General features: G+C 48.0%; 3 protein-coding genes across 7 annotated transcripts in view; all 3 read left to right on the top strand.

The window, feature by feature from the left end:
- The window catches only part of tmtc1 (transmembrane O-mannosyltransferase targeting cadherins 1), a 54,766-nt gene extending 42,925 nt beyond the window's left edge, over nucleotides 1-11,841 (top strand). Inside the window, exons 10-19 of the mRNA XM_084701638.1 lie at nucleotides 602-715; nucleotides 2,937-3,080; nucleotides 5,543-5,651; nucleotides 6,068-6,170; nucleotides 6,402-6,537; nucleotides 6,634-6,778; nucleotides 7,180-7,317; nucleotides 8,978-9,100; nucleotides 10,399-10,476; nucleotides 10,657-11,841. Of these exons, the coding sequence (XP_084557764.1) occupies nucleotides 602-715; nucleotides 2,937-3,080; nucleotides 5,543-5,651; nucleotides 6,068-6,170; nucleotides 6,402-6,537; nucleotides 6,634-6,778; nucleotides 7,180-7,317; nucleotides 8,978-9,100; nucleotides 10,399-10,476; nucleotides 10,657-10,782 (1,216 nt within the window). The 3' untranslated portion in view covers nucleotides 10,783-11,841. The remainder of the gene's footprint in view (nucleotides 1-601; nucleotides 716-2,936; nucleotides 3,081-5,542; nucleotides 5,652-6,067; nucleotides 6,171-6,401; nucleotides 6,538-6,633; nucleotides 6,779-7,179; nucleotides 7,318-8,977; nucleotides 9,101-10,398; nucleotides 10,477-10,656) is intronic.
- Nucleotides 11,842-11,954: 113 nt separating this feature from the next.
- On the top strand, nucleotides 11,955-17,593 carry ovch1 (ovochymase 1). Of its 3 annotated transcripts, none has more exons than XM_084701569.1 (14): nucleotides 11,955-12,214; nucleotides 12,455-12,586; nucleotides 12,870-12,998; nucleotides 13,088-13,271; nucleotides 13,359-13,434; nucleotides 13,518-13,707; nucleotides 13,867-14,006; nucleotides 14,195-14,348; nucleotides 14,484-14,522; nucleotides 14,609-14,828; nucleotides 15,584-15,741; nucleotides 15,936-16,034; nucleotides 16,367-16,503; nucleotides 16,700-17,593. In XM_084701569.1, exons 1-14 carry the CDS (start codon nucleotides 12,163-12,165, stop codon nucleotides 16,853-16,855), a joined length of 1,866 nt encoding a protein of 621 aa, XP_084557695.1. In that variant the 5' UTR covers nucleotides 11,955-12,162; the 3' UTR covers nucleotides 16,856-17,593. The 3 variants fall into 3 exon arrangements, with proteins under 3 accessions (XP_084557695.1, XP_084557694.1, XP_084557696.1); XM_084701568.1 differs by having other exon boundaries at nucleotides 12,455-12,619; XM_084701570.1 differs by having other exon boundaries at nucleotides 11,956-12,214; nucleotides 12,492-12,619.
- A 152-nt stretch (nucleotides 17,594-17,745) lies between these two features.
- LOC146276755 (lipase maturation factor 2-like) overlaps nucleotides 17,746-22,511 on the top strand; it is an 8,833-nt gene continuing 4,067 nt past the window's right edge. For 2 of the 3 annotated variants that reach the window (XR_014762434.1, XM_084701272.1), the window contains exons 1-8: nucleotides 17,746-17,978; nucleotides 19,228-19,487; nucleotides 19,597-19,625; nucleotides 20,717-20,910; nucleotides 21,106-21,284; nucleotides 21,454-21,592; nucleotides 21,967-22,101; nucleotides 22,257-22,362. Coding sequence is in view for 2 of the 3 variants with exons in the window: in XM_084701272.1 (XP_084557398.1) it covers nucleotides 17,885-17,978; nucleotides 19,228-19,487; nucleotides 19,597-19,625; nucleotides 20,717-20,910; nucleotides 21,106-21,284; nucleotides 21,454-21,592; nucleotides 21,967-22,101; nucleotides 22,257-22,362 (1,136 nt within the window). In the remaining variant the exon portion in view is untranslated. The remainder of the gene's footprint in view (nucleotides 17,979-19,227; nucleotides 19,488-19,596; nucleotides 19,626-20,716; nucleotides 20,911-21,105; nucleotides 21,285-21,453; nucleotides 21,593-21,966; nucleotides 22,102-22,256; nucleotides 22,363-22,511) is intronic. The other variant, XM_084701271.1, reaches the window with a different exon arrangement.

Below are 22,511 nucleotides of genomic sequence, written 5' to 3'. Positions count from 1 at the left end.
CGTGTAAATAGGCAACGTTATCTTTCCGGGATAGCGTGCCTCGCTGTTTATCGATCGGTTTATCCCTCCATCTGTCTGACTCCCTAACAGATAAGGACAGCTCGCCAGGACACCCTCCGCCGTCCCTCCATCCCATGGCTGTCTGTTATTAATGCTCACTCTGCCCAAATGGTAGATGTCTTTATCTGTGATGGGAAAGACTGCTTTATTCCTCATCGCTGACAGAAATGAAGGGAGAAATTGGGGGGGGGGGGGGGGGGGGGAATACAAGGCTTACTGTTGCACAACCTCCACAGACAAAAAAGTATTTTCAAATGCTCACTCTCTCCACCTCTGGAGAGGTTTCACAAAGGAACCCAAGGTGCTAGGGACTACATCTATGAGTTGTCCATGCAAGTCTCTTTCACGACACCTTTCTGTTTGTTTCTCTCCTTCTCGTTCTCTCTCAATTTCATTTGAATTCACTTGCCTTTAGTGGCACGAAAGTACTCTGTGAAAGTAACAATCTTTCTAAATCTATCTATCTATCTCTGTCTCTCTCTCTATCTCTCTCTCTCTCTCTCTCTCTCTCTGTGTCTCTCTCTCTCTGTGTCTCTCTCAGGTCTGGCATCCAGACTCTGCCTCACAATGCCAAGGTTCACTACAACTATGCTAACTTCCTCAAGGACCGGGGCCGCCACCAGGAAGCTATCCACCACTACAATACTGCTCTCAGGTCAGCCTTTATACACCAGTCTCTCCGCTCTACCCTACACACCACTACAGTACTGCTCTCAGGTCAGTCTGTAAGTGGGCCCTGTTCTAATCACTGTCCTTGACATTGGACTGTCTTTTAGTGCTGCAACCTGCGGCTCTAGGTTCTGGGCACACAAGAAAATAAGTAGGCGAGGCAAAGATAAACAATAAAAGTGTTCTGCCGAACCACGGCCCTTCACAGAACTAGATAAGACTCGTTCAGGTTACAGACGCTCTGCCAAAACCCTGGTGCCGGTCGTGATGTTTTGGAGATCAGGTGACTGCGTCAGGTGACCGCGTGCTGGCTCTACAGCCAGGATGGTTGGGCGCTCGGGTTACGGTCAGGTTTTGCCGCAACCAGATACCTCGATGAAGGGTGAGGAATCCAATTGAGAAACGTGCCCCCCCCCATACCTATTTCATAAGTGAAACGGTCAGGAAAGTTCGTCTTAATTCCACGAGTGCAAAGTAACATTTACAGTCAAGTCTTTTTTTCTTTAAAGAACAAAGTACTTTTTCCTAATCTTTTTAATTGTATTTGTATTTGTATTTAATTGTAGTTTTTTACAATGCCTCAAGGGGCTCAGTCTCATGAACATTGTAATTTATTTAAGGGGGAGGTGAGATATTGATTGTCTTTGGTGTTCCAGGCCTTAATACTCTTATAGCAGAAACAAGCTTTGATTACATCGTGTTCAACTGTGCACCACATCAGACAGGGTTCAGCAAAATAACGCGTGCACACACACACACACACACACTCACACTCATGCGTGTAATGGCCTTGTCTCGGCTTGATGCCCGCACCCCATTCATTTACCTCAGAGACATGCATGTGCACACACACACACGCATACACAAACACACATGTGCACACACACACACACACAAACACACACTGCTCTGTGCTTAATGAAATAGGGGACCCATTTGTCCTGCCTGTCACTGGCAAAGGCTCCCATTGCCTCACAGTCTCCTACCTTCTAACCCCACCCCCCTCCCACTCCCCTCCAACCTTCCGCCCCCAATTTCTGGCTTATTATAACTAATGATCCCGGCACTTTAATTTCATTCAGTGTGTTGCTAGCTAATGGCATCGACAGACTTTATGGAGACGGGAAGCTGGTCTGCCCGCTATGAGGGCCCCCTCCACCCACTGACTCTCCCTCCTCTGCTCTGTACTTCTGTCCTCTCCACAGCTGTGTGTGTGTGTGTGTGTGTGTGTGTGTGTCGGCATCACACATGTTGACAACCCTGGGGAGCGAGGGTCTGCACTCACCTCCGACCTCCATCTCTCCCCGACCGTCCTCCATCCTATCACATCCCCCCCGTGTCTCTCAGTCTCCTCCCCCCGTCTTTTCACCCTCCCACAATCATCTTCTATTACCCCCGCCACCCCGCCTTATGGAGCTCCATGTGCAGCTAGCAGGGACGTGCTCATGTCATTCCTGAGCCAGATCTCCAGTGTGAACAGGAGCTCCAGGCTGCCCGGCAGTACGCAATACAAAGGCGTCGCTGCTAATCCCCCTACTGTGGATGAGCCAACGACCCTGTTCTGCTTTCATCAGGGTCCAAAACACACACACACACACACACACACCCCACTCCCTGCGCCCAGCCCACAGCGGATCCACTCCCCCCGATAGGAACCCCTCCTTCGTCCTCGACGGTTTTGTCATCTGGGTAGGAAGGTAATAAAAGACCTCAAGCTGTTTGGCTTCGGTGGCATTCTTAAAAAAAAACGCTTGTTTTATTGCTTCGTCCCAGGGGAGTTGTCCTTGTTTAATGTTCCAGCCCCTGTGCGACTTTCAGACGGTTTGTGTGCGTGTGTGTGTGTCTGTTGTCTGATTTGCTCCCCTGGAAATGGACTACAAAGGCCCTTGTTAGCTGGAAGAGTGTTGCTACGGAAACCGCAGGTGTCCGGTACAGCATGTTCACCTCTAGCGATCCTTTCCCAGGGGTCGGGTTGGGGTCAGGGGTCGGGTTGGGGTCAGAGTCTTGCTGCCACGTTGCTAATGTAACAACAACCAAATCACGCGACTTTCATGGCGCCAGTTGTCTAATGACTGGAAAGAGACGTTCGTCATATTAGTCCACATATCCGTTGTCCGACGGTTTGAAACGGTGGTTAGCCTTGCCCAAAACTCTCAATATCCGGTGCCGAGTCTGAAGGCTTTGTTCTCCCCGCCTGTGCTGTGCAGGTTGTACCCGCGTCACGCTAGCGCCATGAACAACCTGGGCACCCTGACTGGAAACCCCCTGGAGGCCGAGCGCTACTACAGGAGAGCGCTGGAAACCAACCCTCAACACAACCGAGCCCTGTTCAACCTGGGAAACCTGCTCAAGTGGGTGACACGCACACACACACACACACTGTTCTGTGTCTGTTCTCATATACACAGTTGGAGGGGAACCTTATAAGACACACTGTATTGTGTTTGTTGCTTAGTGGAGCTGTCCCTGTGTGTGCGTACGTGTGTGTCTGCATGGGTGTGTGTCTGTTTATCTGCATGTGTGCGTGTCTGCGTGTGTGTGTGTCTGTGTATCTGCATTAGGGATGTATCCGGAACCGAATACATTATTTGGATTAGTACGGATAAGGCTTTGTAAACGGATGATTATTCAATCCAAAGTGAAGCGATATTATTTGGATTTGGATCCCATTTCTTTCAATGTCAGAATAGTTGCTGGGGTAGCTCCCCAGACAAGTAGTTGTTATATTGATGTTCTTACCTTGTTTTATAATTTTAACTGTAGCACTTTGAGATTTGTTTCAAATGTAAAGTAGGTTACAAATAAAATGTATTATTGTTGGGGTCTCTCCTCAAGCTAGTTAGTTCGAGAAAGGGGTGACAAGTTGTGGTATTGTATTAGCACACGGACGAACACATCTACAACGCAAGCTCAAGCCTATAAAACACAAAGGCTGCTAGTTTTTCTGCTGACCCCTCTGTTTCGTGAAGTGCTGGCTAAAGTTGCAAATATATTTGTCTGTGCGCCATATCCCACAACAAGCTGTCAAACCCTTGAAAACGTATTTACATATTGACTTATTATATTTAAAATATGTTGATTTAAAGTCTACTTTATGTTCTCTATCATTTGAACAGCGCATTTTGACCAAATGTCACTGTAGTTAGAGCCTATATTTTGCTTGGCTGAAGGAAAATAAACATTGTCTCCAGGTTAGTTGTGTTCAAAGTTAAGAAACATAAACCAACTCCTCTCCCCTTACAGCCACACTGTCAGTGAGCTGGCTAGCGTACCTTGCCCTGCATGGCTTAGGCCCCATCCACTCCTGGTTTCTATACAAATCCAGATACTGATGATTGTTTTGGTAAACAGATACAGATAATGATATCTCTGCATACCCCTAATGAATGTACTGTTTGGTTTGTAACAGTGGGGGCTTACTGGGCTACTAGCAGACCGGGCTGCTGTTCTTGAGGTCATGGGATTTTGAAATCAAACAGATTCAGTGTCAGTCCCTAACTGCTTTCCCTTCTGTCTGCACTAAGGATGTGTCTGATGTGTGGGTCACATCTGTAGATGCGTTATTTATTTATTCAAATACACAATGCAGTCATAACTCACAATTGATATGCCTGGTTTTCTAAAAAGCCTGTGGTTGTCCAGGAACAAGACCAGACAGGAGGCCTATGATTGGCCAGTGAAACAGCCAGATGGTCGCCAATAGGGACGCTAATCGTGGGAGGCAGGGCCGGCATCGCCCGCAGCACATGGCTCAAAAGATGCAAGTGGCCTCTTAGCCTCGCTGATGGAGACTTCTGGAAGAGCAAACATGCGTCTTAATTGAGGCAATGTTTCACCATGTAAAATGACCTCACAGTGCGTGAGATTCCTACCTGGCGGGAGGACCTCGCTGGGGAGGTGAGAACCTCATGGATGTGAAAGCGGGCGAAGCCCTCTGTCTGGTCTTGTTCCTGGACATCCACTGGCCATTCAGAAAACTAGGGAAGTCAAATTGGACTCATTACTTCAATTGGTGTGTATTTGAACTGTTATATTATTCATCTGGAACAGAATGTACTTACGCGCACACTCTGGGAAGCCCAGAGATTCTGTATATCTGCATGTGTGTGTCTGACTGTCTGTCTACCCTGATCAGGAGCTTCATTGGACAAACATTGGGATAACAACATCCCTGAGATAATCAGCTGACTCACTGAGACACTGACTCGGAGGGAGGGAGGGAGGGAGGGAGGGAGGGAGGGAGGGAGGGAGGGAGGGAGGGAGGGAGGGAGGGAGGGAGGGAGGGAGGGAGGGAGGGAGGGAGGGAGGGAGGGAGGGAGGGAGGGAGGGAGGGAGGGAGGGAGGGAGGGAGGGAGGGAGGGAGGGAGGGAGGGAGGGAGATTTGCATGGGTCAGTAGGTCAACAATCTCACACACACACACATGCGCCCGCACACACACACACTCACACACACACCAAGCAGTTCTTGCCTAAACCCCCTGCCCCCCCCCCCAGTGTATCAGGGAGGGCCTCGTCGATAGCTGCGCCACTAATGAACTCCATTATTCTAGCTGTGTCCTGTCCACAGGTTTATGTGTCCTGCTGACTCAGTGAGCACAGGGCCAGGGGCTCCAACTCGCCCTCATTCCTCTGCTGGGTCTGGGTCTGGGTCTGAGCCAAGGGTCACCTAGGGACTCTCTGATTTTGGGGGGTGTGTGTATGTAGTTATGTATGTTGAGTCTTGTGTGTGTGACTAAAGAGGATGATGATGGTTACGCCGATGACAATGAGGCTCCCGATGTCGATTTCCATGACGATGCGCTCCGTCCTCCAGGTCCCAGGGGAAACAGGAAGAGGCGGAGTCTCACCTGAGGGATTCCATTCGCTTCGGCATGCAGTTTGCCGACGCCTACTCCAGCCTGGCGTCTCTTTATGCAGAGCAGGTAACAGACCGCCCCTACCCGCCTCCCAAATGCGAACACACCTCATCCCCAACGCATGCGCAAACGCAAACACGTTCCGGCATTTTATGCCTGCTCGTCACCGTGGGCGTGACGGGTTCTGCTGTACTTCTCGTTTTCCAATTAAATTCAAATTAGTCGCAGGTCGTTAATCTTGCTGTAGGGGGAGCACTGGCCCATTATACCGCACTGTTCAATTATACACACGTCACGACCATTAACCTCCGCATCACCTGAGGCACTCCGCAACCTTATCTCTGCACCGAGGCCGTTTCACACTTATTTATTTATTCAATTATAGATTTATTTCCCTCACGAATGTACTATTTATACATCCATGTATGGATTCATATAGCGCATATATATTTATATATCTTTTGGTTTTTCTTTTTTTCTAGAAGCGCTTTGCAGAGGCCAACAAAGTTTACTTGCAGGGCATTGAGAACTGCCCGGAGAGTTCCGACCTGCATAACAATTTTGGAGTTTTCCTGGTAGATACGGGTGAGTTCAGATTATCAGAGTTCTAATCTTGCTGCCTTTGGGCTGGGGGGGGGGAGGGAGGGAGGGAGGGGTGGTCATTCTTACTTGGTGGATGGATGGGAGGCCTCTCACAAGTGGACTCAAATAAATGTTGATTCTCACACCTGCCTCCATCCTCGTCTTTATCTCCTTTGCTCGCTCTCTGTCTCTGTCTCTCTGTTTCTCTCTCCCCTCCCTCTCTCTCTACCCCAGGGGAGGGGGAGAGAGCGGCGGCCCACTACCAGCACGCCGTGAGACTCAAACCGGCGCATTACGTCGCCATGGTGAACTTGGGTCGCCTGCTTCGCTCATCCAACGACAACAAGGAGGCGGAGCTGTGGTATAAGAGGTGAGCTGATTGGAGGCCCCGTGCTCATATGGGAGTCGTACGGTAACGATAGCCCTCCGTGACCTTTGAACCCATGGAGCCTTTGTGTGACCCCAGGGCCCTGCAGGTGACCAGGAAGGTGGACATCCTGACGCCACTAGGGGCGCTCTACTACAACACCGGACGCTATGAGGAGGCCCTGCAGGTGTACCGCGAAGCTGCCACTCTGCAGCCAGACAGCACCGAGATCTGGCTGGCTCTGGTGAGCTCACAAACACACACACACTCGCAGATTTACTTCGGTCAATCAAGGAATAGGCCTTGTAGAGCACACAAATCCACACCCTTGGTACACATGCTGTAATCTACGTCGAACTAGGATACCAACACTGTCTGGCCTAAACTCTCTCTGTTTCTCTATCACTCTCTCTACCTCCCTCTCTACCACTCTCTCTACCTCCCTCTCTGCCTCTACCGCTATCTCTACCTCCCTCTCTCCCATCTTACTCTACGACATCTCCTGTCACGCCCTCTCTCCCTCCCTCTCTGCCTCTCTACCGCTTTCTCTACCTCCCTCTCTCCCTTCTTTCCCATTTCATTCTATGATATCTCTTGTCACTCCCTCCCTCTCTCTGCCTCCCCCCCCCTCCCCCCCGCCCCCAGGCCCAGGTGCTAGCCATGGCAGGCCGCCCTAAAGAGGCCGAGAAGATGACCCTTGGGATCATCTCAAAGCAGGGGGGCTGCATCGAGTGCTACCGCCTCCTCTCTGCCATCTACAGCAGACGCGGAAACTACACACAGGTGTGTGCGTGTTTTTTGTTTGTGTGTGTGTGTAAGAAAACATTTTTGTTGAAAAGGGTGAAATTAAATAATAAAAATAAAAAAATACACGGAGAAGCTCAGCTGTGAGTGTGTGTGTGTGTGAGTGTGTGTGCACGCGCGCGCGCGCGTGTGTGTGTGTGTAAGAGAATTATACCAAATATACCACCCTCAGGGTAGCACCAGAGATAAACGTGGAAGCAATAGTAGCCATGGAAACACATAACCTCTTGATATTATCGCCATGGAGACTCAGAGGCACCCCCCCCCCCCCCCGTCTGCCCACCTGTAACACTCAAATCCACCAAACTCATAATTTACTCTTCGTCTCTCCATCCATTGGCTGTCTAACTCTCTATCCCCCCTTACCCTCCCTCATGCCCTTCCCTCCCTCCCTCCATCTGGCAGGGTAAGGATCCTGTGTTTAGATATTAAACATAAACTGATCTAATCCTGGTTTCTGGAGGGAAGCCAGTGTATGTTGTTGTTCTAGTAATCAGAGATGGTTTCTGGGATTATGTTAGCTGGAGGATGGGGGAGCTGGAGGGGACGGGGGCTGGAGTGTGTGTGTTGGGTGGGGCGGGTCCATCTATTCCTCTAGACAGACAGGAGTGTGGGTGCTATCTCTCCCTGGCCTGTAGGGGTCAGTAGTGCTCCCTGGTCTGCAGCCAGGAATTATTACCCCAGAGACATAGAGCTCCAGACTACTAAAACCACCATCTGCTTACTCCTGTTAATGCACTTCCAATAATATCACAGCTCTTACTTTGTCTGTCTTCCCGCTCCCTATTCATCTCTCTGTATCCCTCTTTCTATCTTCCTCTCTCTTTCTCTCTCCATCTCTCTTTCTCTCTCCATCTCTCTTTCTCTCTCCATCTCTTTTTTCTCATTCCCTCTCTCGGTCTCTTTCTCTCGCCCCCCTCTGCTTTTTCCCCCCTTTCTCTCTTTCCTCCCTCTCTGTCTCTCCATCCGCCCCACCCCCCCCCCTCTTTCTCTCCCCTCCCCCCTCCACTCGTGCACATAAAAGCGATTGATTGTGTTCCCGTCGAGTCCCTGAAGGGCCCCCGTCAGACGCCCGTGAAGCACACTCTCACCGCTTTCGACTTCGTCCGTCCCTCCCCTTCTCCCTCTAACCCCCCCCTGCGTGCGTCTCTCTCGAGTGGCCTCTCTCGTCCCTCCCTCTGCTCTGGTTCTTCCCTCGCTCCTCCGCCCACTTGTGCCCCCTCCTCGCCAGACGGGAAAGGTGTGCGAGGCGATCGGCAACGGTCCCCTCCGGCAGTTTAGTCGAATGTCTGCTTGGAGGTTCCCTTTTATTGTCGGCACACCGGTGGAGAGTGCTTGACCAGCAAACACCCACTGGTGAGAGCAGCATGAAGGGGGAGAGAGAGAGTGGGGGTTTCAGCACGCCTTTGTTGGTCATTTAAAGGTGGGCTGGACAGAAGACTCTGCTCTCGGAAAACATAGGACACCCTCGTGACCCCGCAGAGCCCGTCAAGAAATCGAACCAAACACGAAAACACAATCAAAAACGCAGCAACAAAACCCTGGACACGAACATGCTACATGTGTGTGGGGGGGGGGGGGGGGGGGGAAGGTGCAGGTGTGCGTGTGTGTGGTCATTGACCTCCCCTTGCATCCTCAGGCACTAGAAGCTCTGGACCAGGCCCTGCAGCAGCAGCCCAGTGATCTGTCCGTGAGGGCGGAGCTCCACTTCTCCATGGGCAACCAGCTCCGAGAGATGAACCTGCTGGACAGGGCCTTTGAGGTGAGGTCTATCCTTGTCTCCCTCTGTTTCTCTTTTCCCTCTGTCCTTTTTGTCCACTCTCTCTTCCCCTTTTTCCCCTCTATCCCTCTGTCTCTCTCGTTCCCTGTCGACTACTTTTACTGCCCCCTCCTCCACCGCAGAGGAAGTGTCATGTATTTCGTATGAAGAGTCTTTCCTCCGGAAATCCCACTCCACTAATTGGTCTGTCTCCCAACCTTCCTGCGGTAAAAAAAAAAAAAAAAGAAAAACCTTGAATAAAGAGCAGGGAATATTTTTAGCAACTTCTACAAAAACATCATTTGCATCTTTTTAAGAAGACGGCGTTATCTGCGAGGGTTTGAAAGAAGCCTGTGGATGTTTTTAAGGAGAAGATACTTCCTCTTCAGACGCACTTGAGGGAGACGGAGATAAAAGAAAAGAAAAAAAGCTTCCCAGCGTTCTTTTTGTCGCCTTTCGCTTTCTTCCCCCCAGAAGAAGGTGATACCATCATAAAATAACGCCCTATCTTACCCGTCATCAGCGTTGACAAACAAACAATTTTCCCCTCAACCAATCTCCCTCGAACACAGTCCACAGTCCCCTGAACACCTCTCTCTCTCACCCCTGCTGTGCGTTTTGGTCTTTGTGGTTTAGTTGTTGCAGCTATTTCTGCTTGTAGAGCACGGCTATCTCTTTTTGTCAGCACACTCTCTTTTTTTCCTCTCGCTCTCTTTTTCTGCGTTGCTCACTTTTTCTCACTCCATCTCTCTGTCTCGCCCCTTCTCTCTGTCCCGCTCCCTCTCTCTGTGTATCTGTTTCTATTATCCTACTTCATTCCCGCCCATCGATTCCTTTATTTCGTGTGGCCTTCAGAAAGTCAACAAAGGCCTGCTGTGTCTGAGCTGAAGTTTCCCCTCCAGATAAAGTTTGGTTCCTGGCTGTCCCTCCGTAGCTGCTGGGTCAGGGCCAGGACCATTCAGCAATCTGTTGTTTAGCTGTTCCTCTTCCAAGTCCCATCACAAAGGCCCTGGTGAGATCACAAGGGCTCCGGGTGGGGCGGTTGACAATGCCAAAAGGGATCGGATATCTGTGTTGCAGTTTGCGGTTTGTGCGCCTTGTGTCGGCCTGGTTTTCAAACATAACGCACAGTGAGGGTGGCTGAGATTTCCTTTTTGTGTCCGGTAATGGCTTGTGTGTGCGTAAATTCAACGGTGAACTTGATTCCCCTTCTCGGTTCAGTGCCAACGTGAAGTCCTCACTGCCCCCTAGTGGTTGTTTGATGTCACCACACTGAGGTAACCTTGTCTTCTCCATGCTAGAGCTACAGGCTTGCTGTGGAACTCAAACCGGACCAGTCACAGGCCTGGATGAACATGGGGGGCATTCAACATATCAAGGTACAGTACCGACATAGCACAAGAGAGTCGGTTCCCGATCCTCTGATTACACGTCTTCACCCGTTAACATTTCTGTCTTGGGCCCATATTTGTTGAACTCAAAAGAGCGGAACGCACACACACACACGCGCACACACACACACACACACTAATACTTGTGTGTATGGTTTGTCTGTGCAGGGGGACTATGCTGCAGCCAGGATGTACTACCAGAGGGCTTTGACCCTGACTCCCAGCTCCAAGCTCCTGAAGGAGAACCTGGCCAAGCTAGACCGCCTGGAGAGAAGGCTGACAGGGGGTGCCTAGGCAACACAGGCCCACTCAAGACTGCACCATCCTGGGCCATCGATCAGGGTTCTGTAGACCCTGGATGACAATCAGCCGCTATCAAGCCGCTGGCCAGACTAAGACGTTGGATTTGAATCTGTGTGAACCTACATGGATGAAGACATGGAGTTGAATGTGGTTTGGCTGTAGGGTGGGGAAGAAGACTGTGTGTGTGTGTGTGGGGGGGGGGGGAGCCTGTAGAGGGTGACACAACCTGGGGTATGGAAATGGAGTCAGGTCCTTGCTGGGAGTTTCAACCAGCAAGACTTGAAACTGGACCTGCTCAACTGAACGCAGGAAATAGACTAGAAGCTTCACACAAAAGCCAGCCTGCGACAGCTTTAAACATGCAGTACCAATCTGCTTTTTTTTTTAAAAGAAGAAAAAAAAGTTTTTGGTTTGGTTTTTCATTTCAATCAATCTTTATCCTTCTGTATGCAACACTTGATCCGTGGATGTCATACTCCTCATGTCCTTAACCAGTTACAAAATCACCTCGAAACAATCCACAAGATAGCTCCTCAATAAAAAATGAGTAAATTAAAAAACGTATTTATCCTTTTAAACAGCTGGCAGAAAGCATTTCACACCTGTGTATCGTTTTTTTTTTTTTTTTCACGGTGCTGCATAGGGCGACTGAGAGTCTGGAATGTAAAGTAGTCGCAAGCGATGGCAATACTGAAAAGCCCCTGAGGCCTCAACGTGTCTGGATGATTTGGAAGCCCCCCGGTGGCTGGACGCTAACGTGTCGTCGTGCGCGTTTCACCTCCAGCTCAAGATGTACTTAGAAGCAAGTGTTTGCCTTCAGAAAGTCACGGCTAGAGCTTTTATCTGGAGCCCTGCGGCCATTGTGGCCTAACACTCACCTAACCATTTCTTATCCTTTGTTTGTATTTTTTTTATTTTGTGCTGTTCATGTTGCTGTGATGATTGTGAATGACATGTTTTGTGGAATGTAAAATGGAGTACCTATGAACTGACTAGTGCAATGACTGATGACTTGTACCATTGAAATAATAAATATATTTGTTTTGATAACTTGGAGTGTTAACATGGATTTAACATGTCACTTTCACCCCAAATAGCCTTCGAATTAAGCTCTAGACAGCATACACGTCTACATGTATGTTTTTAGTGCCCCCTTCTGCCTGTAGGGGTGTATTGCACATGAGAGGAGCCATAATTTGGGGATGGTGGGATCAGGTGTGGCATGAGGTGTGACAGCTGAATTTAGTTTTCCACGTTTGTGGGAAGAATTATAGGCCCACTCCCCAAAGCTTCGCATAATACCATAACGTTCTTTTAAATGTTGTGAAGCTTTTGAAAGAGACATCTTTAAAAAATTGCTGGTCTTGTAAAATGTTTGTTTTCCTTGTGAGTATACTGCTTGCATGGTACGGAAGTGGTCTCGGTAAGTCAAATTCTACACACGACAGTGCATGTTTTATTTAACATTGTATTTTATTTGACAACATATCGTAGTCCAGAGTCTATCAAGCTGCCTGTTTCTTAACAAGCCAAATATAATGCATATAATGCGTTTGCAGTCAAGGATTGATGAGTTGATTGATGAGTTGATTTCAAGAGTGATGAATGTGCGTGTTGGATATTTATATTCCGTTTGTAAATTGATATTCGTGCTTTTCTACAGCAGAACAGAACAAGTCACACATCCTTCTCACAAACAGAACGTTAAATCAAACAGATGACGCAGCCATCACGTTCAACACAACGGAGACCAACGGTTCCGATGCCAACCACACGGGAAAACTTGGACCACATGGTGTGAAAGAGATCCAAACGGTTGTCGTTCAAGGTCCTCATTGCTTCCAATTTTGGAAACATTTTATTTATGTATCCACGAACATTTTTTATATGTTTTATTCAAATCATACTATGCCCAATAGGCCAACTCTTAGATTAAACATAGCATGTTAAAGTTGACGTTTTATTTAATCACCTTTCTCAAAATAAGGGATGAGCCCAGCTGTAGGCCAGTGTCATAACTAAATCAACCCGCAAACAAAATATATTTCAAATGTATAGACACATTCACTTGCTTCTAGATTTGCCATCAGACGGAGAGAACAAAACGCTGGCCTATGTCCATCACAAAGATGTAACCTTAAACAAAATGGAGCACAACGGAACAGTCAGCAGCGGTTCTGATGTAATCAACAGCGTACAAGCCAATGGTAGGCTATGCGAGAGCTCCTTTAAGGCAACAGATAACCAGCGAGTCCTCAGTGAGCCTATACCAATTGTTGTTGTCCATAAAAATTAGACATTGCTGGCCAGCGAGTCTTCCTTCCGGAGAAGCAGATCGAGGAGAGGATCATCGGGGGTCAGGAGGCTTGGGCTCACTCATGGCCCTGGCAAGTGTCTTTGCGCTACGGTACTGTTTCAGCGTGTGGTGGCGCGATACTGTCCTCCAACTGGGTCATCACTGCCGCGCATTGCTTCCTACGGTGAGGGAGGAGAGACTTGGTCGTTGGTAAAGTCAAATATTTTGAAGTAAATTATAAATATGTAGAAGTGTATCTCATATTTTGCAGATATAACAAAGTTTCCATGTGGGCTGTGTTGGCTGGAAAGCATAATCTTGATAGTGCGAATGAAGAGTGCCAACAGGTTAGATGTGTACACGAACACACTTGAGGGATTCAACAGTGACAGAACTGTATGGAGACGTTTCCACCTTACTTTCATTACAGGTGATGAAGGTTTCCGATATAATCTCCCACAAAAAGTATGACACACGGACAAAAGACAATGACATCGCCCTTGTCAAGGTCAAGACCCAGTTCACCTGGACCAGTTGTGTGAGGCCCATAAGCATCTTGATGGGTCAAATGAAACCCTTGAAGAAATGTGCCGTCACAGGCTGGGGATCCACAATGGAAAGTAATTGGCCTTTCACCATTTCTTTCAAAGTCCAGCCTCTTTTAGAGAACCCTATTGGATTTACTAGATAAAGGTTGTCCTACATTTCAACAGTACCCAGACTGCTGTTCGGTCATTCAGCTTATATCCCTGCCCAACCCCTCCTGTCTCTCCCTTCAGATGGCAACGGGGCTTCTAGACTCCAGGAGGTGAATGTTACCTACCTGCCCTCAGATATGTGTAACCAGTTCTACTGGGGGAATATCCAACCATCCATGTTCTGTGCTGGAGATGTGGATGGAGGAGTGGATGCTTGTCAGGTAGGTGTGTATGTGTCTCCATAAAAAAATCTGAGACTACGGAGTTAGAGCACACCAACCAGCTGGGTGGGATGCAGCCAATACAATCTGTTGAGGCATCCAAACTGGAACGATTCCTATGTGTCGTTAACCAGAGGTCATGGAGTCTGTTCTGTGCATGTGTCTCTGTATGGTCCCTCCCCCTCCAGGGTGACTCTGGGGGTCCCCTGTCCTGCCTGACTGAAAGCAGGTACGAGCTGGCGGGGGTGGTGAGCTGGGGGGTGGGCTGTGGTAGGGCCAAAAGACCGGGGGTCTACACCAAGCTACAAAACTACAATGACTGGATCAACACGACTATAACGAGTATGTACCGTTCTCACATGCAACACGTTCAACATCATAGGGCTACTGGTTGGTACAGTTCTGCACATAAGGGGATTCTCTTTAATCATTGTGGGTTCAGCATTCTTTAATCTCTTTTCATTTCTTTTATAATAGACAATACATTGATGGACATAGGTTCTGAACAACCTGAAGGTACGTTGTGCCTAAAATGAAGTCGCACAAAGTATTTTGATTCAAACAATGATGAGAGTCATTCTCCTCGCCCCTCCCCGCCATAGAGAGTTGCGGAGAGGCCGACACGATGCCGTGCCTGCAGAAGTCGGCCCTGGCCGCGGTGACCGTGTCCCCGGGGGGTGAGGTGCAGGTGGGCAACGTGAGCGAGGCGTGCCCCCACTCCTGGCCGTGGCAGGTCAGCCTGCAGTTGGGAGGCATGCACTACTGCAGTGGGACCCTCATCCACCCACTTTGGGTGCTGGCTCCTCAACACTGCCACCCCAGGTAACGACGGCACATCCCGTTCCCTCGTTTGTTCATCCTCCTTTGAATTCACCCTTGCGTTACGTTGACGTCGATGCCTTTTTAGCGGACGCTTTCATCCAAAGTGACTTCCAAGAGAGAGCTTTACAAAAGAGCGTAGGTCACTGATCGTAACAACGAGGTAGCCCCAAACATTGCAAGCAGCCAAAAAATGAAGCCTACATTGTGAAAAAACAAATAAGTGCCTAAGGGAAGAACCATAAGAGCATGCAGTTAAACAAATTACAATTAAACAACATGAAACTCAAGAAGTGCAAGAGTGTACCTGTAGAAGAACAATCAACAGTAAAGTATTTCACAGCGAGTACAAAAGTTTAAATCCGTTATAACTAACCAACAAGAGTAACAAGTCTCTCAATAAGAGTCATTGTGAACCTGGAGGAAACTAACATCAGGTCCTTAGGGCCCAGCGTTGTTTTCAGGTGGGTCCAGTGATCCATTCTTTCCTACTCTTTCATACAGGGTAGGCTGGCCAGACCAGCTAGACATCCCCTTAACGATGCTAATAATAATAATAATGAGAATTATTGTGATTTATAATGATACTATTTAGGATGTCCAGGTGGTCTGGCCAGTCTAAGCTGTTCCAAGGGGCAAGGAATGGGTATGTTTGTGTACGGTTGACTCTTGATACAGGATCTATATCTCCTACATTGTATACTAGTTCCACTGTGTTTAAAGGGCTCTCTTCCAAAGTGCCTTCCTCTCTGGTCCAGGGCTGACTTTGACTCTGTGGTGCTTGGAGCCCATGACCTGACCTTCCTGAATCCCCAGACCATCTTCATCGACAAGGTGTTCAACACCCCCCGCGGTGGCGGTTTCCCCCCTACCACTGACCTCAGCCTGATCCGTCTCAGCAAACCAGCTCCCATAGGTACCAAACACTTCCTGTCCGACCGACCAATCCCTCTCTTTCTGTCTTCTTTCACTGGTATCAATCCCCTTTTGGTTTCGGGAGAATCATCTCACAACCATCTTCTCAGGACTCACCTGAGGAGCACGTCTCGTGGTAGCGGTTGCTCGTCTCATGGTGGTAATGTCTCTCTCTCTTTTGTTCCGTTCCTCCAGGGGCCACGATGGCCCTGGCCTGCCTGCCTGCTGACGATGTGGAGCTGGACGACAGCTGGTCCTGCGCCACCACGGGCTGGGGAACTAGCTCGGCGACAGGTGTGGATGATGAAGTGGCTCTGTACCGAGTAGAACGTTGCTGTGCTCGATTCACATGGTGGACTTTCCAAAATGGAGGGTGTTTTGATAGGTAGTCTGCACAGTTGTTCTTGGTGTTTAGTGTAAGATGATCCACAATCCCCATTGGTTGCATAGTCATGTCTCTACGTTGCGTTGTGTACAGCACAAGGATCATTCTGGCAGAAGAAGCGTATACTAAGAAAGGAAAGCCGCTTCAAATCCTGCTCTAGTTGTTGCCATTGAACTTCACATTCCACTGTTCTCTCGGTGTGAGCTTCTGTCATGAGTGTTGCGCTGTGTGCCCCCCATAGCGGACATGAGCAGTGACGCCCTGCACCAGGCCAGTCTGCGGCTGGTTAACAACACCGCCTGCAGGCAGAGCTGGGGGAGGAACCTGATCAAGTTTTCACACCTCTGCACAGACCCTGCAGCCTCCTTCAGCTGCATGGTGACGGATTTGCTCCATTGAAACGAGCTACGTTCAGGAAGTGACTCGTTCGGAATGGGTTTAACGTCTGTCCATGTTGACTCATGAGTTTGTCTCGTCGTGCAATGGAGTATCATATTAGCAGAGGTCTTACAGTCACAGGTGGATATTATCCTGATAACTGTTGTTTTTTTGTTTTGTTTTTACTTGTGTGCAGGGAGATGCTGGTGCTCCGCTGCTCTGCCAGAAGCACGGACTGTACTTCCTGTTTGGTCTCATCTCCTGGGGTAGCAGACAATGTGATCAAAAACCTGCAGTCTTCTCCAAAATATCTGTCTATAATTCCTGGATAAATAGCATCATTGAGATTTGAGTTGACTTTCAGATTTTCAGATTTAAATAATAAACAACCAATTAGTTTGAGTCGGTTGTTCCAATGCAATGCTAATTGTACGCTAATTCAATGTGGTGTGAGGCATGCACATGTTGATTCTCAGGAGTGGGTTTCCCATGGTTACATGTTTAAATAGGGGTCCTCATAAGGAGCTACATTGTGAATTGGGGCTATCCAGTGGCACATCCACAACATTGTAATGTTGGTTATGTTGACATTTACTTTAAATTGCTAAAAAAAAACTGAAATGACTATGTACACTGGAACTACAGAAACCCCTGTACCTCTATCAGAAATGTACCTTTATCTGACCATAGGTGGTGCTACAGTACTAATTCCTCTTCAAAATCATTCTTCCTTTTGTGACATACACAGACTGGAAGAAAGTAATAGCTGGCCTAAAGGGAAAATCTGTCATTCAAAAGCAATATATATATATATATGTCTGGTCTGCCATGTATATAGTTTAGACAAGTTGCTGGTTATGAGGTGCTAAACCAGCAAGGTCATTATATTTGGGAGCATTTTGACTATATTCCAGTAAAGTCAAGTGCGCAAAATGTGCACAAGCATCTTCTCATATTCAAATTTGTGTCCTTCCGCACGAATGGTTTACACAAGCACACGCATCTTCGTATCCATGTATATCGTTGGCCTGTCTGACCATTGCTTTCCCAGTTGCATAAGGATGTGCCAAAACCTAAGCTTGTTTATATCTACAGTATGTATTGTTTATTCATCTTTTCATAAAATATTGCAATATTCTACGAGGTTTGTAACTTTATCATACCATATGACATTTGTTTTGAATAAACGCGCGCAGGCTGACGTATTGTTAATGCTGACCGCTAGACAGTCGACAGTTCACGCATGGGCACTATCAAGTGAAACACAAGCCTTCCAAATCCACGTCCACTTCATTCTGCGGTACTGTGAGAACCAGCGGGGGACGTCTGGATGCACCATCAAACCGAAAAATAACTTGAACCCAAAAAAGTAAAAAAAAAAATGGGGAAAATAAAACTACCACGACACGTTTTTTTGTGGAGTATGTCAGTTATCTACATGTTTGCTTTTGGATCCCTTTACGTTCAGATTCCAGGTAAGATTACGTTATATTTTTATTAGGAGTTTTGGAGTGATTAGAGTTGGTATTCCTCTAATACTCAAGTCGAATATTGGCTGTACGTTGATATCAAGGGCCGAATCGCTTTTAAAAATCAGTGTGCTTCCTCAATCCGTTGGTGTGTTTGGCAATGTTTTCTGCAAAGTTATCCGGATTCAAGGCTGGCCGCGTGACGATGATGGGTCACTAATGTCGCATTCCAGCCGTTAAGATGTTTCAATAAATTGCAATTCATTTGTCTTTCTGTGTCGCGGGTAGCCTACTAATGCACGTGTACTGTAGCCTAGCACCAACAGCCTGAACTATCCAGGGTCTTTTGAGGACATGACTTCCATCAGGAATGTCGTCAATGCACTGGGTATATGATTATAACGTCATCTATGTCAATAGTAGCATGTAAAAAGCAAACTCTTGCTTTTGATTCTTTACTTTGGCCATGCTGCTGCACTTAATGAGCAACGTTGTTACAATGAGGTACGTTGTTGCAACGTCACATAAAAAGTAAGGCTGTGATTTCCACCGATACGATCGTCACGTAGCCCAATGGGAATGACCCGTCATCGTTCCATAGCCGAAGGCACATGCTTCTTTCCTTTTGAGAAATAAGCATTGTCAAATACAATTAGAATTTGTGTTGGAGCTGAGATGTGAATTAGCTTACGTAGCAGTAGCTAGATCTTTAAAGATCAACGAAACTGTCGTAACTTCAGATTGACCACACATGCCAACATTCATTTCCCATTTTTCATGGGTTGTTGTCGGCATAATGACATTTGTCAGTGCAGCCAAAACGCATTTGTTTGAGCACGAAACAATGTTTGTGCTCTAAGTGCCTTAACCTTCTCATGTCTTGAATGAACTACTCACAACTTCCGAATTTGCACGTAAATTCAAACAAGAACTTTCTCATTGGTCTATTTTGGAACCAATTACATTGTTGTGGAATTATTCTCAAATGTTGTGTGCTAGTGTGGCCAGAATCAAAGTTATTGTGCTCGTTCAGCAAGAAAGACTTGATCTTTATGATCCGAAGCCTTTTCCTTATCACACAATTCCACAGTATTCTCAGGATTAGATCAAGCAAAGTTAGCCCACAACTGCATAGACTCACTTATTCCCACCACAACCTGCCTTCGCACCCAGCATTGACTTCCCAACTTCATCGCTCTTTCATTTGTTATCTTTATCCATGACCCCCCCCCCCCCCCTCTTTGTCTGTGTCCAGGTCTCTATGGGAACGAGGGGGTCCTTCCTGTGCGTCTGGTGGAGCCTGGTGTGTCGGGTGACAGGCCGCTGTTGGAGCAGCTCCAGGCTTCGCCCTCTCTGCTGTGGCTGGGGCCCCACCTGGGGCTGGGGCGCCCCGAGACCATGGAGCTGCTCTGCCTGGTGGGGGCGCTGTTGTCCCTGGGCGCCGCCCTCCTTGAGCCCCTCAGAGACAGCCTGGTGTTCCTGGTTCTCTGGGGCCTCTACCTCTCCCTCTGCCAGGTAGGCACTGTGTGTGTGTGTGTGTGTGTGTATACATTAAAAGATCAGCAAATAAATACATGCAAATAAAACACCATCCTGTATGTCCCTTAACTTATTCTGTCAACAGGTGGGTCAGGCCTTCCTGCGATTTGCATGGTAAGTTGCCCTATTTGGTCTTCAGTTTCAAAGCTATCCACACCTGTTGGTAAGCGGCACTCGTTTTGTTAACTGCCAACTCGCTTGTCTGGTCATGACTCTTGGCGAGGCAAAGTCGAGTTGTTGTCAAGGCTCAGAACCGTAGCATTTTGGCACCTATCTACCTATCACATTTGCATTTCAAATAGACTTGTTGCTGTTCACACATTGCTTTTACTTGTTCTCTAGATTACATGCACCAACGTGGGATACAAAACAGCACACCTGTTATCTATGTGTTTGTTTATGCACAGTATTTTATTGTTATTGTAGCAGCAAGCAAGCATTGTTGGTATTGGGCCAAACCAGTTTTCACAATGCTGTATACTTAAAAAGCATGACTCAATACCATTCACATCTTATTTGACTTTTGGTCTAGAGGGAACATAAAGGCAAATGCACATCCATGTAATACCGGTACATGGAAACTGTTCACACATGTTTTTATGTGGTAAATAGATGGTTGTAAAAAAAAAAAAAAAAACCTAAACAAACAAGTTGGCTTCCTGGGGCCTATTCCATAAAGCGAGTTTGCAGAATTTGCCAGCTCGTGTCAGTTACTTTCCCTGATATGAGCCGGGCTTATTCGGTAAACTGGCTTAATGGAACAGGCCCCTGGCGAAATGTGTACCCAGACTTGTGTTGGCTTGTTCAGATTATGGGGCGTGTGTGCTTTGCTGGCAGGTGATGACATTCTCCCAGAGTATGTATGGGGTCAACGGGACTACAGCATGTTTTAGTGTGATTTCAACAATGTATGTACGCTTTGTTTAGAACTCAAAACAAACAAACTGGGTTGTATGCGAGTGGAAAGCTTTGACATTTACGTAAAAGTGTATTTATTTTTCAATTGCAAAATGAGCTAAAAAAAAAAAAAGAAGCGTTTTGGGTTGAAATATACATAATGTTTTCCTTAAGAGGAGGGTTAGGTATAGGTCAGGGGGAAGGTCACAGGGCTGACATGTTTTGCTGTTCTGTACCACGTCCACGTAAGAATGGACGAGTCAGTCAAGGCACTGACTAATTGATGATACCTGATTGGCTCTCCTCAGGGACGGTCTGCTGCTGGAGGCGGGGTTTCTGACAGTCCTCATCGCGCCGCTCCACCTCCTGTGCATGCGCTCCGCCTCCAATCCCCATGACGCCGTGACCTTCTGGCTGGCGCGCTGGCTGCTGTTCCGCCTCACGTTCGGCTCCGGGGTCGCTAAGCTGGCCAGCCACTGCCCGAGCTGGTGGGGACTCACTGGTAAGGACCGCCAGGCAAAAACCTCATTGGAGAAACTGTATACTGTCACACCTGAGTGAAGACACTGTGTACCATTACACCTCAATGGAGAAACTGTGTATACAAGTACATCTTAATGTAGACACCATTTACACCATGTCTTTTGTCTCTGATCTTGGTCTTCCTGAGCAGTCATTCTCATTTGTCCCCCTGCAGCTCTGAGCCACCTGTTTGAGACCCAAGGTAGCCCCACCCCTTTAGCGTGGTTCGCCCACCAGCTGCCTGATTGGCTGCTGAGGTTGGGGACTGTGGGTGTGCTGGTGTCGGAGACGGTGCTGCCACTCCTGTACTTTGCCCCCATGCGCTGCCTCAGACTGGGAGCCTTCTACTTGCAGGTGTGCGCGGGTGTTCATTTACACACATGCAAGTGTTATTGTAACAGCATGACTCTATCACGTGTGATATTCGAAAATCAAAGTTGAGTTTTTCTCCAAAAGTTGGTAAATCTCATTAGAGTTCATCCCGTCACTCCTGTGTGTGTGTGTGTGTGTGTGTGTTTCCCAGGTTGTGCACCAGACCACCTGCATGCTGACAGGGAATGTGACCCCCCTCAACCTTCTGGCGTTGGCCCTGAGCTTTTCCCTGCTGGATGACGACCATGTGTCCGTGTATCTGGGGCATGCCAAGAAGAGACTGGCTAGGAGTATGCCCTCATTCCTCTTACATTTAGTTTTTTAGCAGACGCTCTTATCCAGAGCGACTTACAGTAAGTACAGGGAAATTCTCCCCAAGGCAAGTAGGGTGACGTGCCCAAGGACACAACGTCATTGGGCACAGCCAGCAATCGAACCAGCAACCTTCAGATTACTAGCCCAATTCCCTAACCACTCAGCCACCTGACTCCCTCTTATGCAACACACACACACACACAAACCTTCCCTCAGCCTGACGTAATACAGCCCAAGAGCCTATGACTCATACTCCATACTAGAGCCCGACAAAAGATGGCTTGGTGGCTGTGGTTTCTTAGATAAACTAGAACTTGTCTAAACATGTTTTGTCTGTGTGTCTCTCTAGCCTGGGGTCAGAGTTTGCTGTCAGGTCTTACTTTAGTGACAGAACTGGGTGTCTGGGTCCTCATCATCTACTGTGTCAAAGTTCTCTTCCACCTGGAGCTGAACTGGGAGGCTGGGACCATGTCCTCCAAGACCAGTAGGTCCTAAATTCCAGCACACCCCATTAACCCTTGTGAATATAAGCAAACGCATCTTGTTTTGAGGCTCATGAGCGTATTCGAATGAGGACGAGGTGGGTGGTTGTGGTTGCAGTGAATGTTTTTGAAGGAAAGACCCCGTTCTCGTCCTCAGCCTTCACCCAGCACCAGTTTGACGAGCTGCTGAAGGCGGCGACGATCCCCAGCATCTGGCTGGGGGTGCTCTCTCTCACCTGGGAGCTCGTAGCTTCCATGCTTGGGTGAGTTTGGAACCTTCCAGAACATCCGGGAAATATATCTGTATAGCAATGGTTGGAAGGAACTGACAAGATTGAGCCGTCCGTTTCAAACATGCGCCAGAACTGTTTCTCTTTTCAGTGTCGTTCATGGCATGGCTTTCTGCGTGGTT

This window comes from Hypomesus nipponensis, chromosome 7 (assembly GCF_054491055.1).
Source record: "Hypomesus nipponensis isolate SF chromosome 7, ASM5449105v1, whole genome shotgun sequence".
NCBI classification, from domain to species: domain Eukaryota; kingdom Metazoa; phylum Chordata; class Actinopteri; order Osmeriformes; family Osmeridae; genus Hypomesus; species Hypomesus nipponensis.
This window is presented reverse-complemented; position numbering and strand designations above follow the sequence as displayed.

What these genes read in the sequence shown, in the direction of transcription:
- ovch1 (XM_084701568.1), top strand. Translation starts at nt 12,163, where the DNA reads ATGTTTGTTTTCCTTGTGAGTATACTGCTTGCATGGTACGGAAGTGGT. An exon ending in CGAATGAAGAGTGCCAACAG is followed by an intron (nt 13,435 to 13,517) that starts GTTAGATGTGTA and finishes CTTTCATTACAG; the next exon opens with GTGATGAAGGTTTCCGATAT. An exon ending in GATCAACACGACTATAACGA is followed by an intron (nt 14,349 to 14,483) that starts GTATGTACCGTT and finishes CTTTTATAATAG; the next exon opens with ACAATACATTGATGGACATA.